Source organism: Desmodus rotundus, chromosome 1, assembly GCF_022682495.2.
Source record: "Desmodus rotundus isolate HL8 chromosome 1, HLdesRot8A.1, whole genome shotgun sequence".
NCBI lineage: Eukaryota > Metazoa > Chordata > Mammalia > Chiroptera > Phyllostomidae > Desmodus > Desmodus rotundus.
In genome coordinates, this window is record NC_071387.1 from 88,355,927 (window position 1) to 88,374,840 (window position 18,914).

The 18,914-nt window shown below is 40.7% G+C and overlaps 1 protein-coding gene across 1 annotated transcript in view; it reads right to left on the bottom strand.

Moving 5' to 3' along the window:
* Nucleotides 1–18,914, bottom strand: part of DNAH3 (dynein axonemal heavy chain 3) — a 239,369-nt gene that overhangs the window by 62,705 nt on the left and 157,750 nt on the right. Inside the window, exons 37-40 of the mRNA XM_024560497.3 lie at nt 18,332–18,432; nt 16,363–16,468; nt 13,651–13,780; nt 10,716–10,961 (exon numbers count right to left, since the gene is read on the bottom strand). Coding sequence (XP_024416265.2) covers nt 10,716–10,961; nt 13,651–13,780; nt 16,363–16,468; nt 18,332–18,432 — 583 coding nt within the window. The remainder of the gene's footprint in view (nt 1–10,715; nt 10,962–13,650; nt 13,781–16,362; nt 16,469–18,331; nt 18,433–18,914) is intronic.

The window sequence follows — 18,914 nt, forward strand, 5'->3', positions numbered from 1 at the left end:
AGCAATCTATCAGATACAGAGTTCAATACACTGGTTATAAGGATGCTCAAGGAACTCATTGGGTACTTCAACAACATAATAAAGATACAAGCAGAAATGAAAGTTACACTAAATAAAATAAAGAAAAATTTACAGGAAATCAACAGTGAAGGGAAGGAAACCAGTACTCAAATCAATGATTTGGAACAAAAGGAAAAAATAACCATCCAACCAGAACAGAATAAAAAACAAGAATTCAAAAAAATGGTATGGAAGATGGCAGTGAGATAGGTGGGAGCGGAGTCCTCTTCCCCTCAACACCAGTGAAATACCTAGCTGATCTGAGGAGCAGAGCGAACAGCCAACGGTATTCCAGCATATATGAGGATCAGAGACCAAAGATAGAGGACATTGAAAGATCTGACGGTAGGAGGAGTGCTTGGGGACAATAAGGTCCCTGGGACCTGTGCGGGGACCAGGGTGGCTGAAGCCAAGGCCTGGGCACAGGGTCTGCTGCAGGATTCTTGGGAGAGAGCCAGGCTGAGCTGTGTGAGCAGCCAGGTGCTTGCTTGGACGAGTGGGGCTTGAATAGGAAGAATTTCTCGGAAAGAAAAAGAAAATAGAGGCAATCAGGGGCTAGTTAGAGAACTCTCCGCAGCAGCCAGAGCCGGGGCCTCTGGCGCCCCTCCCGCCTCAGCCCCTGGACTGTGAACGCGGGATAAGCAGCCCCAGTGCTCACCTGAAGCCTGGTTGCGGCACCCAGATCAGTGGAGTGGGGGCCCACAAATGAAACCCCAGCTGGCTGCCCACACCTGAGACCCGGGCAGGGCGCCCACACCTGAAACCCCGGGTGGGTCCACACCAGGAGGAGAGGCTAGCTGCCCCACACACAGGCCCAGGCAGCAGACCGACCAGCCTTGCGAGCAACTCAGGCCCAAAGCAGCAGAAAGACTGGCTGTGCGCCACGCAGTCCCAAAGCGGCTAGACCAGCTGGCCGCGCTTGCAACTCAGGCCCAAAGATGCAGAAAGACTGGCCGCGTGCGGCTCGGTCCCCAAGCTGCAGACTGGCCTGCCCCATGTGACTCAGTCCCGGGGGAGCTGGTCCCGCTGGCCCTGGGTGGGGGACTTGGGCCAGGAGCAGTGGAAAGACAGGCCCTGCGCAACCCAGACCCAAAGCCGCAGATCTGCTGATCAAATGTTGGCTGCCTGCCAGGGACCACACCTAGAAGTGGCAGTTTGAACAGCTCCTGCATGGCCCCTGCGCACAGAGCCCTGCGGGGCCTACTGGCTCTCTAGGACTAAGGCAGAACACCTTAGCAGAGGGGAGCTGCAGGGTTAGGGGAGACTGCATTCCCCAGAAAGACTCCACCCACTAGCGAGCTGAACTACCCCATAGCAGCACCGAGAGCCCAAGGCATCTAACACACCAAAGAGCAAGAAGGGGGAGTGTGAGTTGCCCCTAATTGGTGCAACTCAAGGACAGCACAGCTGGTGAACTAAAGGCATAGTGGGGAGCAGAAGGACCCAGAGGAACTGGACTATAGGCTGAACAACAGCAAAAAGTGTGGCTCAGGAAGGGAGAAAAGTGAAACGAATCCTTCCAGCCACCCCCTCCCATTCCACAGACAGGAAGACCAGCAGAACTAACCTGACCCATTTAAAGCCAGCAGAAGACTTTTTTTTTCTTTCCTACTTTCTCACCGAATTCCTTCTTCCTTTCTGTCCTTCTTTCTTTTTTTATTCCCTCTTCCTTCCAACCTTTACCTTTCTTATTCCTTCTTCCTGCCTTCTTTTATTTATTCTTATGTTTTAGTTTTTGTTAAAATTCCTTCTTATCTTGCCTCCAATCTTTCTTTATTCCCTCTCCCTTCCTTCCTTTCCTCTTCTATTCCCTTTTTCCCTCCTTCCATTCTTATTCCCCTCCCGCCTTTCTCTTTTTCCCACAGGTGAGACAACAAAACCTGGAGTGCTGAAAAGACCAGAGTTAGACCGTGTTACACCCATAAACATCAGCTCAAGACCAGTGAGCACGGGAGATTAAGGAGACAGCACCACTGAATCTCATTGGCATTCTACCATAGAAGTTCATACCATAAACCCAGGGAATCAGAATAGATCAATCTAAGAAGCAGAGGCTAACAAGAAGAGTCTCACAAACAATGGGAAGACAAAGAAACAATCCCCAAATGAAAGGAAAGGAGGAAGCCTCAGAAAGAATGCTAACTGAAAAAGAGGCAAGTCAACTATCAGATACTGAGTTCAAAGCAATGGTCATCAGGAAGCTCACTGAGCTCTCTGAGCTCACAGAGAACTACCAGAAACGACAGGGAAACTACAATGAACTCACTGCAAACTATATTAACATGAAAAAGGAAACAGAAACTATCAACAAGGGCCAAGAGGAAATGAAGAATACAATTTCTGAATTGAAGAACACAGTAGAAGGAATGAAAAGCAGACTTGATGAAGCAGAGGATCAGATCAGCGAGCTGGAGGACAAAGTAGAAAAAAACACCCAGAAAGAGCAAGAAAAGGAAAAGAGGCTCAGAAAGAATGAAGAGGGACTAAGGGAAATGCAGGACAATATGAAACGTAAAAATATCCATATAAAAGGAATACCAGAAGGAGAAGAAGAAGAGCAAGGGATAGAAAACCTGTTTGAAAAAGTAATGATGAAAAATTTCCCTAATCTGATGAGTGAAAAAGTGACCCAAATCCAGGAAACACAGAGAGTCCCAAGCAAGAGGAACCCAAGGAGACCCACTGCAAGATACATCATAATTAAAATGGCAAAATTCCAAGACAAAGAAAGGATCTTAAAGGCAGCAAGGGAGAAACAGGAAGTAACATACAAGGGAGCCCAGATAAGGTTAGCAACTGACTTCTCAATGGAAATGCTCCAAGCCAGAAGAGAATGGCAAAAAATATTCCAAGTAATGAGAACCAGAGGCCTGCAACCAAGACTACTTTACCCAGCAAGGCTCTCAATCAAGATAGAAGGCCAAATAAAGAGTTTCCCAGACAAAAGAAGTCTAAAAGAATACATACACTTCCACCAAACCAGCTCTGCAAGAGATGCTAAAGGGGCTGCTTTACGGAAAGGAAGGAAAAGAGAAAGAGAGAGGAACACAGGTAGGAAAAAAAGGCAATGAATAACTACCTATCGATAATAACCTTAAACATAAATGGATTAAATGCTCCAATCAAAAGACATAGAATAGCTGAATGGATAAGAAAACATGACCCACACATATGCTGCCTACAAGAGACCCATCTCAGGACAAAACACCTACACAGACTGAAAGTGAAGGTCTGGAAACAAATTTACCAAGCAAACGGACAGGGAAAAAAAGCAGGGGTAGCAATACTCATATCAGACAAAATAGACTTCCACAGAAGGGCCATAAAGAGAGACCCAGAAGGTCACTTCATAATACTCAAAGGAAGAATCCAACAAGAAGACATAAACATTGTAAATATATATGCACCCAACACAGGAGCACCCAAATACATAAAGATAATCTTGGAGGACTTCAAGAAAGATATTGACAGCAACACAATTACAGTAGGGGACTTCAACACCCCACTGTCAAAAATGGACAGGTCATCCAAAAAAAATATCAGCAAAGATATTGTGTCACTTAACAATAATACCCTAGATGAAATGGACTTAACTGATATATACAGAGCCTTTTATCCCAAAGAAGCAAAGTACACATTCTTTTCAAGTGTCCATGGAACTTTTTCAAAGATAGACCACATGATAGGACACAAAGCAAGCCTCCACAAGTTCAAGAAAATTGAAATCATGTCAAGCATTTTCTCTGACCACAAGGGACTGAAACTAGAAACCAACCCAAAGGAAAAAACCCAAAACACTCAAAATCATGGAGATTGAATAGCATGCTATTAAACAATGAATGGGTCAAGAACGAGATTAGGGAAGAAATCAAAAACTTTCTGCAAACAAATGAAAATGAACTCACAACAACCCAAAACCTATGGGACACAGCAAAGGCAGTCCTGAGAGGGAAGTTCATAGCAATAAAGGCCTACCTTAAGAAGATAGAAACATTTCAAACAAACAACCTAACCCTACGCCTACAAGAACTGGAGGAACAACAACAAAGACAGCCCAGAGCAAGCAGAAGGAAGGAAATAACCAAGATCAGAGCAGAGTTAAATGACATAGAGACTAAAAGCACAATTCTAAGGATCAATGAATCCATGAGCTGGTTCTTTGAAAAGATAAACAAAATTGGCAAGCCTTTAAGTAGGCTAATCAAGAAGAAAAGAGAGAAGATCCAAATAAACACAATTAGAAATAAAAGAGGAGAGATTACAACTGATACCAGAGAAATACAAAGGATTGTAAGAAATTACTATGAAGAACTGTATGCCAAGAAATTTGAAAACCTAGATGAAATGGACACATTTCTAGAAAAATATAATCTTCCAAAACTGAATGAAGAAGAAGCAGAAAACCTGAACAGACCAATAACAGCAAAGGAAATTGAAGCAGTCATCAAAAAACTCCCAACACACAAAAGCCCTGGACAAGATGGTTTCACAGGAGAATTCTACAAAGCATTTAAGGAAGAGCTAACCCCTATCCTTCACAGACTATTCGAAAATATCCAAACTGATGGAAGACTCCCAAACTCTTTTTATGAAGCCAGCACCATCCTAATCCCAAAACCAGATAAAGACACAATGAAGAAAGTAAACTTCAGACCAATATTGCTGATGAACATAGACGCTAAAATTCTCAAGAAAATATTGGCAACCCGCATCCAGCAATACATTAAAAAGATCATACACCATGACCAAGTGGGATTCATCCAAGGGATGTAAGGATGGTACAATATTCACAAATCAATAAACATACTACATCACATCAACAACAGCAAAGACAAAAATCACATGATCATATCAATAGATGCAGAAAAAGCATTTGATAAGGTACAGCACCCATTTCTGATAAAAACACTCAGCAAAGTGGGAATAGAGGGAGTATTCCTCAACATAATAAAGGCCATATATGACAGATCTACAGCCAACATTATACTCAATGGACAAAAACTTAGAGCTTTCCCACTAAGATCAGGAACAGGACAAGGATGCCCTCTCTCACCACTCCTACTCAACATAACATTGGAAGTCCTAGCCGCAGCAATCAGACAAGAAAAAGAAATAAAAGGCATCAATATTGGAAAGGAGGAAATGAAACTCTCACTGTTCGCAGATGACATGATAGTGTACATAGAAAATCCTATAGACTCCACCCAAAAACTCCTTGACCTAATAAATGAATTTGGCAAAACAGCTGGATACAAAGTCAATACTCAGAAATCAAAGGCATTCCTGTATACCAACAATGAAACTGCAGAAACAGAAATCAGGAAAAAAAATCCCATTTGATATAGCAACAAGAAAAATAAAGTACCTAGGAATCAACCTAACCAAGGAGGTAAAAGACCTGTACTCAGAAAACTACACAACACTGAAGAAAGAAATGAAGGAAGACACAAACAAATGGAAGCATGTACCATGCTCATGGATTGGAAGAATTAACATCATCAAAATGGCCATACTACCCAAAGCAATTTATAGATTCAATGCAATCCCTATTAGAGTTCCCATGACATACTTCACAGATATAAAACAAACATTTCAGAAATTTATATGAAACCATAAATGACCCCGAATAGCGGCAGCAATTTTGAGAAAGAAGAACAAAGAAGGAAGGATCACAATACCTGATATCAAACTGTATTACAAGGCCACTGTCATCAAAACAGCCTGGTACTGGCATAAAAACAGGCACATAGACCAATGGAACAGAACAGAGAGTCCAGAAATAAACTCAAGTCTTTACTGTCAATTAATATTTGACAAAGGGGGCAGGAGCATAAAATGGAGCAAAAACAGCCTCTTCAATAGATGGTGTTGGGAGGTCTGGACAGCTACGTGCAAAAAACTGAAACCCTATCATGAACTTAGACCACATACAAAAATAAACTCAAGATGGATAAAAGACTTAAATAAAAGTGGTAACACCATAAAAGTCCTTGAGGAAAACATTGGCAGGAAAATCTCAGACATTCCCCACAGCAACATCCTCACAGACATGTCCCCTAAAGCAAGGGACATAAAGGAAAGAATAAACAAATGCGACCTCATCAAAATAAAAAGCTTCTGCATGGCTAAAGCAAACAGCACCAAATTACAAAGAGAAACAACAGTATGGGAAAACATATTTGTTAATGATACCTCAGACAAGGGCCTGATCTCCAATATATATAAAGAACTCACACGACTCCACTCCAGGAAGACAAACAACCCAATTAAAAAATGGGCAAAGGACTTGAACAGACACTTCTCCAAGGAAGACATACAGAGGATCCAGAGATATATGAAAAGATGCTCAGCATCAGTAGCAATCAGAGAGATGCAAATTAAAACCACAATGAGGTACCATCTCACACCAGTCAGAGTGGCCAACATAAACAAATCCACAAACAAATGTTGTAGAGGATGCGGAGAAAAGGGAACCCTAGTGCACTGTTGGTAGGAATGCAGAGGTGAGGACACTGTGGAAAACAGTATGGAATTCCCTGAGAAAACTAAAAATGGAACTGCCCTTTGACCCCGCAATTCCACTGCTGGGATTATACCCTAAGAACCCTGAATCACCTATCCAAAAGAACCTGTGCACCCCAATGGTCATAGCAGCACAATTTACAATAGCCAAGTCCTGGAAGCAACCTAAGTGCCCATCAGCAAACGAGTGGATCCAAAAACTATGGTATGTTTACTCAATGGAATTCTACGCAGCAGAGAGAAAGAAGGAGCTTATACCCTTTGCAATAGCATGCATGGAACTGGAGAGCATTATGTTTAGTGAAATAAGGCAGACAGTGAGGGACAAGTACCATATGATCTCACCTTTAACTGGAACATAGTAAATAGAAGAAAAACGGAAACAAAATATAACCAGAGACATTGAAGTTAAGAACAATCTAAAAATGGGCAGGGGGAAGTGGGGAGGGGACAGTAAGGAGAAGGGATTACAGGAACTACTTTAAAGGACACATGCACCAAATCAAGGAGGAGGGTGGAGGTGGGGGAGGGACGGGTTTCAGCTGGGGTGGGGTAGTGGGATGGGGAGAAAAGGCACACAAATGTAATTGAATAACAATAAAAATTTTTTTAAAAAAAGGAAAGAAGAATTCAAAAAAATGAGGAGAGGCTAAGGAACGTCTTGGACAACTTCAAATGTACCAACATCTGAATCATAGGGATGCTGGTAGGAGAACAGAAAGAGGAAGAAATTGAAAACTTATTTGAAAAAATCATGAAAGAAAACTTCCCTACGTTGGTGAAGGAAATATACACACACGTCCAGGACACACCCAGAGTCCCAAACAAGATGGGCCCAAAGACACATCATAATTAATCTTCCAAAGGTTAGAGATAAAGAGAGAATCTTCAAATTAAGAAAAAGAAAAAAGAAAAAGAGAGAATCTTATAAGCAGCAAGAGAAAAGCAGAGAGTTACTTAAAAAGGAGTTCCCATTAGAGTGCCAGTTGATTTCTCAAAATAAACTTTGCAGGCTAGAAGGGACTGTCAAGAAGTATTCAAAGTAATGAAAAGCAAGGACCTACAACGTAGATTACTCTATACAGTAAAGCTATCATTTAGAATGGAAGGGCAGATAAAGTGCTTCCCAGACAAGGTAAAACTAAAGGAGTTCATCACCACCAAGCCATTATTACATGAAGTGTTAAAGGGGCTTATTTAAGAAAAAGATGAAGATCAAAATTATGAACATTAAAATGGCAATAAATTTACAACTATCAACAATTGAATCTAAATATCAAATAAGCAAACAAGCAGAACAGAAAAAGAATCACAGATGTGGAAACCATTTGGAGGGGGAATGGGGATAATGGGAGAAAAGGTGCAGGAATTGAAAAGTACAAGTTGGTAGGTACAGAATGGACAGGGGGAGGTTAAGAACAGTGTAAGAAATGGAGTAGCCAAAGAATTTATATGCATGAACCATGGACATGGGCTAAGGGCAGGGGAATGCTTGAGGGTGGGGTAGATATAGGGTGGAGGCGGATAAAGGGGAGAAAAAATGGGACAACTGTAGTAGAATAATCAATAAAATATACTTAAAAATTTAAAAAAAAGAGTGGAATTTCAGTGTGGGAAGATAAAAATTGTTATGCAGATGGATGGTAGTGATGGTTGCACAATAATGTCAATGTGTTTAATAGCACTGAATTATACAACTAAAAGTGGTTAAAATGGTAAGCTTTATGATATGTATTTTTACCACAATAAAAAAAAGAAAAAAAGAAAATTCCCCTCCATCTCAAGAAAGGGGAAAAAAGAATGAATATCTACTAACTAATGGATTGCTCCAAGGCCTCCATGCATTTCCTCTGACAGATGACCATGTATCATATGAAGTATGCCAGGTGTGCTAGGGAAAGAGTATATATCCACTGAGTTTTGGCAAATGCACATATTTGTGTAACCCAAATCTATTTTAATATATGTAACATTACCCTCATGGCCCTTTCATATACTTTATAATCACAAGAAGTAAAACTATTTGGAAGTATTTATAACATGATCCTCTTTTTGTTATAGAAATATAGAAAAAACTAAAAAAAAATTTTAAAGGGATTATTTCCTGATAGTGGGATTACCGTTGATCTTTGTTTTCTTCTATTCCTTTCTCTGGATTTTCTAAATTTTATATATTGTTTTAGGTTGGTGGTAAGAAAGAAACAGTAGAAGATACTTAAAAGAAAACATCTTTCAATAATAAATGATGTCATACATATAAGAAAATATTAATAGATCATTCAAACAATCATTTTGAAGATGATATATGAGGTCTGTCCAGAAAAAGTCCAGCCATTGTTAATACGAGAACTGTTTGTGCAACACTGATGTAACCTGGCAGCCAAGGAGCATGGATTAGAATGCAAATGCATGAACAATGACGACTTCACTGGACTAGTCAGTGGGGGTGGTAGACACCATTGAGTGAGCATGTGTACTGTGTGGCTATCATGTTCAAAATGACTGAGTGAGTAGAGCAATGAATCTGCATCAAATTTTGCATTAAGCTTGACCATTCCTCTGTGGAAACTATTCAGATGATTCAGAAAGCTTTTGGGAATGATGCAATGAGTGTAGCACAAATAAAAGTGTGGCACAAACGCTTCAAAGATGGTCGAAAATCTGTTGAAAGTGATCTACGTTCTGGAAGGCCTGTAACAAGCAAAACATCTGAGAAGGTTGAACATGTTCAGGCCGCAATCAACAAAGATTGGTGACTGATGGTACAAGAGCTAGAAGCTGATCTGAGATTCCAAAAACTACTGTGTCTGAGACTTTGACACAGGATACTGGCATGAAAAATGTTGTGGCAAAATTCGTTTTATGGCTTCTGCTGCCAGAGCAGTAGAAGTGCCATGCTGCAGTTGCTAATTACTTGATTCAAACCACTACCAATGAACCAGATGTCCTCAAGAAGGTGATAACCATAATGAATGGTGGGTCTATGGCTGTGATCTGAAAAAAAGGCCCAGTCCTCCTAATGGAAGTCACCTGATTCTCCATACCTGAAGAAGGCACAGCAAAGTCGCAGCAAGTTCACGACCATGTTAACTGTTTTTTGATTGGGAAGGTGTTGACTATCATGAATATGCCCTTCCAGCCTAACAATTAACAAGGAGTACTACCTCAATGTTCTTTGCTGAGAGACACAATATGACAGAAATTCCTGCAGCCATGGGCAACTGGTGATTGGCAGCTTCATCATGACAATGAACCTGCTTATGCATCACATCTTGTGCAGTTTCTTTGGCAAAATATCAAATCACTCAGGTGACTCAGCCCCTCTATGGCCCAGACTTCATGCTCTGTGATTTCTGGCTTTTCCCAAATCTAAAATCACCTTTGAAAGGGAAGAGATTTCAGATTGTTGATGAGATTCAGGAAAATACAATGGGACAGCTGACAGAGGTCCCTACAAAGGATTTTACAGAGTGTTTGAACAGTGGAAGAGATGCTGGGAGAACCGTGTGAGGTCCCAAAGTGTCTACTTTGAAGGGGACTGAGGTGTCATTGTCCTATGTACAATGTTTCTTGTGTGTTGTATCGTCTTCAATAAATGTCTCTATTTTTCATAGTATGTGGATGGATACTTTCTGGACAGAGGTTGTTGTATATAACAAAATTGCAAACATTTCAATATTATATTAAGTTTCAGGGAAAAAATTAAAAGAAATATTCATACCACAATTATCATGATATGATTCATGCAAACACATAGAACAGGACTAGAAGGGAGAAAGAAAAACTAATGTGACAATAGTTCTCATTTTGTTTCCTGGGGCCTATTTGACTAAGGAGATTATAGGTACCTTTGCAAAAATTAATATGTTATGTCAACTTTTTCCAAATTAAAGAAGTACTTAATATATCCCATAAGACCTTGCCTGAGGGCCACCCACCTCTGCATACATGGACCAATTTGAAGAAGCAAACCCATCCAGGCAAGCTACAAATCTTCCCTGGCTTTTGTAAAGGCCTGACTTGGTCCACACATTTTTGTTGAGTTTGGAACATAGGATCCAAACAATTTTAGTAAGACAAAATAAATAAATAAATAAAATAAAAACAAAAAACAAAAACAAGTACTGAATTACCTCTTTCTGGAAAGATGTTGTTTCTGGTGAGTTTGACACTTCTGGGCCTTGGGTTATTATCATCCATACCCATGATTAGGTTGCGGAAAAACAAATCAAATTTTTTTCTGCTGTCTGTGTTGATGGTGCCAGCCACGGTCCACACCAAGGCAAAGAGGAACAGACCTTGAAGCCAGAGGAAGATCTGTTGGCTTGTCAGACCTTCAGATAATTCACTTTCATCTTCTTTTATTTCCCTTATTTCATCTAAAACCAAGAAAAGGAAACCTGAGAAAAAGTAGAAACCTGTAGAATATAACAGATGCAAACAACGTGAACTGGTGATTTTGTTTGCAAGGGGCCTGGGGGAGAGAATGGATATTGGCTGAGTGGCCATCATGTGCCAGATCCTTTACTCACATACATTTTTTTCCTATTTTCTTATTGTGGTAAGATACTCATAACATAAAATTTACCATTAATCACTTTTATGTGGTACTAAGTACATTCATATTGTTGTTCAACCATCACCATCATCCATTTCCAGAACTCTTTCATCTTTCAAAACTGAAACTAGGTCCCCCTAAAACACTTAACTTGCCATTATCCTCTCTCCCACTTTCTGGCAACCACCATTCAAATTTTTTATCTCTATAAATTTGACAACTCTATTTATGTAGACAAGATTAACCAATGATGTTAAAATTAGTGGGTGAAAGTTTGAGAAGAAAGAGGATATTTCCATAGGGTCAAATTATCTTCTCCAAGATACTTATTAAACATAAAGAAAAAAAAATAGTAACTTTACTATGGAGAAAGATGGTTCTGACAAAGGAAACTTTGACCAGAGTCTTTACCGTGTACCCCTGATGATGCACTGAAGACACATCATCACTTCTGGAGTATTCATATTAAACATGCATAACCTCATCTAAATATGAGAAAACAAGACACAAACAAATTGAGAGACATTCTATAAAATAACTGGGTAGTATTTATCAAGTGACAAGGTTATAAAAGGCAAAGAAAGACAGAGGAACTGTCATAGATTGGAGGAGACCAAGAAGATACAATAATTAAATATAATGTAGCACCTTGAATTGGATTCTATCTTAGCAAATCAAGTTGATATTTAGCCAAAGAAAGTCTCTACTCAACTGTTCACCATGTTACATTTTTGTTCTATACTTCTAATGCCTTTGGAAGAAGTGGGCTAAGAAAATATGTTCCTGTAGCAGAAGTCATAAGAAGATCCATCTTGAATTTGACTTACATGCGATTTTGAGAAAGAAATCGCCTCCAATACAGAGGCCCATAGACATATGAAAGGATACTCAACATCGCTATCCATCAGAGAGATGCAAATTAAAGCCGCAATGAGGTACCACTTCACACCAGTGGGAATGGCCATCATAAACAAATCAACAAACAACAAGTGCTGGCAAGGTTGTGGAGAAAAGGGAACCCTAGTGCACCATTGGTGGGAATGCAGACTGGTGCAGCCACTGTGGAAAACAGTATGGAATTTCCTCAGAAAACTAAAAATGGAACAGCAGTGATCACACTGCTGGGATTATACCCTAAGAATCCTGAAACACCAATTCAAAAGAACCTATGCACCCCAATGTTCATAGCAATGTTATTTACAGTAGCCAAGTGCTGGAAACATCCTGAGTGCCTATTAGTGAGTGAGTGGATCAAAAAACTATGGAACATTTCTACACAGCAGAGAGAAAGAAGGAGCTTATACCCTTTGCAACAGCATGGATGGAACTGGAGAGCATTATGCTAAGTGAAATAAGCCAGACGGTAGGGACAAATACCATATGATCTCACCTTTAAGTGGAACATAATCAACAGAAGAAAAAAGCAAACAAAATATAACCAGAGACATTGAAGTTAAGAACAATCTAACAATAGACAGAGGGGAGTGGGGAGGGGACAGTGGGGAGAGGGGTTTACAGGAACTACTATAAAGGACACATGGACAAAATCAAGGGGGAGGGTGGAGAAGGGGGGAGGTGGGTTTGAATGGGGTGGAGTGGAGGGATGGGGAGAAAATGCAGACAACTGTAATTGAATAACAATAAAAATATTTAAAAAAACTATGGTGCATTTACACAATGGAACACTATGCAGCAGAAAGAAAGGAGCTCCTACCTTTTGTGAGAGCATGAATGGAACTGGAGAGTATTATGCTAAGTGAAATAAGCCAGGCAGTGAAAGACAAATACCATATAATCTCACCTATAAGTGGAACCTAATCAACAAAACAAACAAGCGAGCAAGATAGAACCAGAGACATGGAAATAAAGAACAAACTGACAGTGACCAGAGGGGAGGAGGGAGGGGGAAATGGGGAAAAAAGGAGAAGGGTCTAGTCAAGGAATGTATAAAGGATCCATGGACATGGACAACAAGTTGGGGATTGATTGTGGGAGTAGGGGGTGGGCAGGGTAGGGGAGAGCAATGGGGGAAAAATTGGAACAACTGTAATTGAACAACAATAAAATTTTTAAAATGGAGAAAAAAGTTGTTTTTCAAATGGACACATTTTTGTCATTTCCAGTAGAATTCAATGTAATTCAATTTATGTGAAACAGTTACAGAGAATTTCTTCAGGATGTCTAAACCAATGTTACCATAGCAATTATAACTCCCATTGTGCAGGTGAGGAACCTAAGACTGAGAAAGGATAGGGTAATTTGCACAAGAACAACCAGGAAATCAATCCAAGATCAAGGCTAAAGCCAAAATATGTGGACTCCTTCCACCTATCTACAGCTCTACTATTTACAAGCAAGCTCTACTATCTACACTCCAAAGGCTTGCTTGTTCTAGATCAAAATGCCGATCTTACTGTAATCATGGTGGATGGAAGGAACTGGGGTATAAACAGAAGAAACAGCAAAGGCACAACCCATCCCCATCTGGCTTAATAGGAGGTAGCACTTACCAAGCAGAGAGGAGTACAGTCTCATCATTGAGAAGGCAAGGTGGATGGGAGATGTTTGAACCACAAATTTACACTGAAGGCGAATAAATTCCAGGCAGGGCTGGACAAGCCACATGAACATGTCATTGACCTCAAAGTAAAAAGTGAAATTTAGAGATGTTATCAAAAGATGAGTTGAAGACCAAGAGCTTGGTATACATTGGGGAGGCTGGAGATCCTGGTGAGACTGCTAATGGCTTTGAGTGTGTCTTTATTAAGGAAGAACAGGCATCAAGGCCCTCACTCCCAACTTCCTGCTTGAACTGTGCAGTCCACAGGCCATCCCCACTCCTCCCACTCTACTACCCAGAGCACATGAAATAATTTTAGAATCTGAACTTAATAGCTGACTTTGTTTTTATAAAATATTAGAAATTCTAGATAATTATTTTGCAAATGACTGGCAGGACTCCTGTATAAAGTGGACTTAAGGAAGTGCAGAGCTAAGTCCAAGGCTCATTTTCAGTAATTCCCTATATGGATATACATACCTATTTGTGGGTATAATAATTATAGTCTCTTGTCTCTGCTCCCCACCCTATTTACTCATTAAAAAATTACTTGATTTACTTTCTCCTCCTATTTTAGTTTTTCTCATTTTTCTTATAATTTATTTATGACTGTCACTGAAAATTATCTTGAGTCATTTATCTGGAAGTGGTAGGTCATCACTAAATAAATATTTTCATAGGTGCATATAGATGTGGGTATGTAGAACATATAGATGCATTATATGAATATATGTGCATGCATACATGGATAGGTGCTATATTCATTCAAACAACAAATATTCATTGAGTAATTGCCATGTAGTAGGTGCTGAGGATAAAAGATGGAAAAGGTAGATAAGGTCCCCACCTCTGTGGAGCTTACTAAGGGGCAGTGGAGACAAACAGTAAAAAACTAAACATGTAAAAACTCAATAAAATATTTATAAATCATGGAAACTACTACCAGGAAACAAATAAAGATGTAACAATGGGAAATAACAGGAGGGTTTAACAGGATAGTCAGAGAAGTCTTCTGGTTTGGGGGTTTTTTTTTGTTTTTTGTTTTTTTTGTCAGCCAAGAAAGTAGGGGTTTATTAGTTAAGAAAATGGCTCAACATTATGCTAAGTGAAATAAGCCAGGCAGTGAGGGACAAATACCATATGATCTCACCTTTAACTTGAACATAATCAATAGAAGAAAAAAGCAAACAAAATATAACCAGAGACATTGAAGTTAAGAACAATCTAACAATAGCCGGAGGGGTGGGGTGGACAGTGGGAATAGGGGATTACAGGAACTACTATAAAGGACACATGGACAAAACCAAGGGGGAGGGTGAAGGTGGGGGAGGGAGGTGGGTTCAGCTGGGGTGGGGTGGAGGGATGGGGAGAAAAGGCATACAACTGTAATTGAATAACAATAAAAATTAAAAAAAAAAAGAAAATGGCTCAATGCCAAGAGTCACAGGTGAGCTGGTGCTCAAAGACCTGGCTCCCTGATAGCTTTCAGGGGATGAGTTATATAGGGGGAAATCACTAATCATAGTGACTAAGGGAGTGAGTCATGTTCTCTACTGATTTGCTGCAGGGAAGGCTTCTTACAGGAGGAGGCCATCATGGCTGAGACCTGGAGGATGAAGGTGAATCCTTCCTTATGTGATGAAATGAGGCAAGATTTCTAGGAGAGGAACATGAAGTACAAAAGACTTGAGGTGGTGAAACCTGGGGTTTTCTAGGAGTAGAAACAACACATGAGGATGAAGGGTAATGAACTGAGTCTAAGAAAGAGAGTAGGTGATGAGGTTGGAGAGGTGGCCAGGGCCAGGTCACTCAGAGGCTCTGATAAGGAGTTAGACTTTGTGCTAAGGACATTGGAGAATTCATGAAGGCTTCCCATGCCTGTGTGTAGAATGGTCTCTGAATGTACACATGGGCATGTGTCTGTATAAATGTACATGCTTATATATATTGTACATGTATATAAATGTAACAGGAATGGGGCTGTCCTACAAGGTCCCTAGAGCGAATCCATTGTGGGGGAAAAAACCTTTCTTGGCTTCATCAGTAGGAAACTTTCGTAGTGAGCTCTATTAATGCAGGGAAAGACAAGAGGCACCACCAGCAAAGGTTCTCCTTTCCGATTTCCCCAGTCTGAGAGTGCGCTATGGTACCCACCTAACCTGAACAATTACACTTCTTTTAGTAAGGGAAGAAAGGAATGGGAACTGCTGCAATCAAAGCGTTTCAAACTGGTTCCAGCTCCCTAGAGGTGGGAGGCATGGAGTCTGGGTTACTGGGATGGGGAGTGGCAGTGCAGAGAGGAACACAGCTCTTCCTAACTTCATCCAGCTCCAGAGCAACTTCTAAAGACATTTCTGCTGGTGGAGCAATGGGAGGGGTGACATTTCTGCCTTCATATAGAATATATCTCAAGCACCAGAATTCTCCACTGGGAGATGAGGAGTGATGGAGAGGGTAGAAGAGAAGGGAGAAATTAACCTCCTCACTGCATGGAGAAGAAAATAAGAGAAATGGCAGTCAGGAAACAAGATAACTGGGCACCGGTGGGTAATTCCCTGCCCTTTCTTGCCTCCTGGAATTATGATGGTGAAGTTCTCCTAGAAGGCCTTTGAGACGAAGAGTAGGGAGCCAGGGAGGAAGGAAAAAGACCTGGGGGTCTCACCAATTCCTTGTGCTCCTCAGTGAGGCTGGAGGGCAGGGTGTCCATGTAGGAATCCTTCAGGGGCTTCCAACCAAGCTGGTGGGGCTCCATGTAGATCATCCCACACCTGGAAGGCACAGACAGAGACCCACCTGGTCTCCCAGGCACATGGGGTGGGGCAGATAAATGCTGTGGTTATGATGAGGTAAGGGGCTGAGCTTGGGCCAGGTCACAGACCCTCACCAGCTCCAGGCCACAGGGAAGGTGCACAGATTTTTATCAGGAAAGGGTAGAGAGCAGTGATAAGAGTGGGCAGTGGCAGCCAGAGAGACTTGGGTTTGAATCCCAGCCCCAGATCCTACTAATTAAGTGACCTTGGGCAAGGTTTCCTTACTGTCTCTGAACTTCTATATCCTTGTCTAAAAATTGAGGAATATTTTTAAAAATTCAGTTCATAATGCTGTTGTAGTGGTTAAATAAAATGCCAGTAAAGAATTTAGCACCATGCCCAGCACATAGAACACTCTTAATCAATGGAAACTATTATCATTACCATAATGTCAGTATATCACCATGGACTGACATGCAACGGTTTATGCAGCACATGCTCTTTTTCTGTCTATTACATCCAGGTGATCTCTTGTTTGTTATTAATACCAGCTATTATTTATTGATCTCCTGTTGCATGCCAGGCACTATGTTAGGTCCTAATGCCTTCCTCTGTAAATATTTCTCCTTATGGTCTAAGTTTTAGACATGAGGGGACCATGGCTCAGAGAGGCTAAGTGACTTGGAAGAGGTCATGCAGCTAGCAAGTTGCATGACCAGGTTGGGAGTCCAAGTTGGTCTGACTTGCCATGTGTTGTTTCTACTCCCTCACATTATCTTTGGGAATGTGGGCTGATTTTATTTTATTTTATTTTTCATGGACTTCAGATGACAAGGATTGGATTAATTATCATCCCTGGCACACACATCATTAACCCATGCATGGAATTTCTTAGTTAGTTGTTTCCAACAATGTAGTAAGTGCCCATGAACCCACCACCCAGACAGAGGCTAGGATCTTGACAATACCCTTCTACCATATAGCTTTCCTCATCTGAGGTAACACAACACATTGAAGCCTATGTTCACCTGTTCTTTGATTCCTTTCTTTCTTATACATTTTTAAAATATTTTATTTATTTTTAGAGAGGGTAAGGGAGGGAGAAAAAGGAGAGGAACATCAATGTGTGGTCACCTCTTGTGCACCCCCTACTGGGGACCTGGCTTGCAACCCAGGCATGTACCCTGACTGCGAATTGAACCAGTGACCCTTTAGTTCACAGGCTAGCACTCAATCCACTGAGCCACACCAGCCAGGGCTTATACAATTTTTATAGCATCTCTGTATGTTCCTAAAATGTGTGTGTTTATTTATTTATTATAGTTTTTAAAAATTAAAAAAGGGACACTATGCTGTATGTAATATTGTGGGCTTATGCTTATGCATAATATTGCTAAGATTTTATCCTTAATATATTTAACTTAGATTTATCCATAGAGTTACATGTCAGTACAATTCATTTATCTTGAGTGTTATATAAATATTACAATGTGTGACTTTATTATACATTATTTCACTCCTGTTAATGGGCGTTTGGGTTGTTTCCAAGTGCTTCCTACTATGAACCATGCTACCATGGAAATTCTTATACGTGGGGAAACATTTTTGGGGGGCATACACTTAGGAGCAGACTTGTTGAGTCAGGAGGCATATGAACATTTAATCTTAGGAGATAATGTCAAACTCTTTTCCAAAGTGCTTTCCATATTTGAGATTCTTACCAGCCATGCAGATTGAGGACTGATTTTACAACAAATCTAAGTGACAATAATGTGTGTAATCTGCTAGGGCTTAATCACACTTGTGGGTTTTTAGAGCTTTCCCCCTGCTTAGGGTTAGTGACACCAAGTCTCCCTTAGGTGCTAGCACAGGAGGACTGACCTGCTCACAGTGGCAGGAGAGGCCTGCTCCAGATCAGCTGGCTCGAAGATCAGACTCATCTTGGAGCTCATCTGGATAATCTCCCCACTCATTAAGCATAGCTGAAAGGCAAAGCAGAGAGGTAGAACTCTGTCTGCAAGTAAAGAGGCCTCAGTGGACACAGAGATGATTTGACTCCATTCAACAAAGGTGTCTTGAGCTCCTACGAGTGCCAGGTACATAGACTTAACAGACAAAAAGCCCTGTCTAGGGGTTTACATTGTTAAGAGGGGACAGATGATAAGCAAAATATAGACTATACAAAACAGTAGAAGTGCTTTGGAGAAAAATAAGGTAGGAGAGGGGGTTACAGAATGCTCAGTCAGGGTTGGGTAAGTTGTAATTTTACATAGAGGTTAGAGAGTCAGAGATTTGCAGCCTTAGATGAAGAGTTAAGGAGTTATCACCACACCAGATTTTATGGTTCTTTCCTCAGTGTTTACTACAGAACTTAACTTCATACAATCATCTGTTTTATTTGCCCAAGTCTTCCATGAAAGACTTCTTTTGGAACCCCCATGAACTGGTCAAGGGCTAGAGTGGA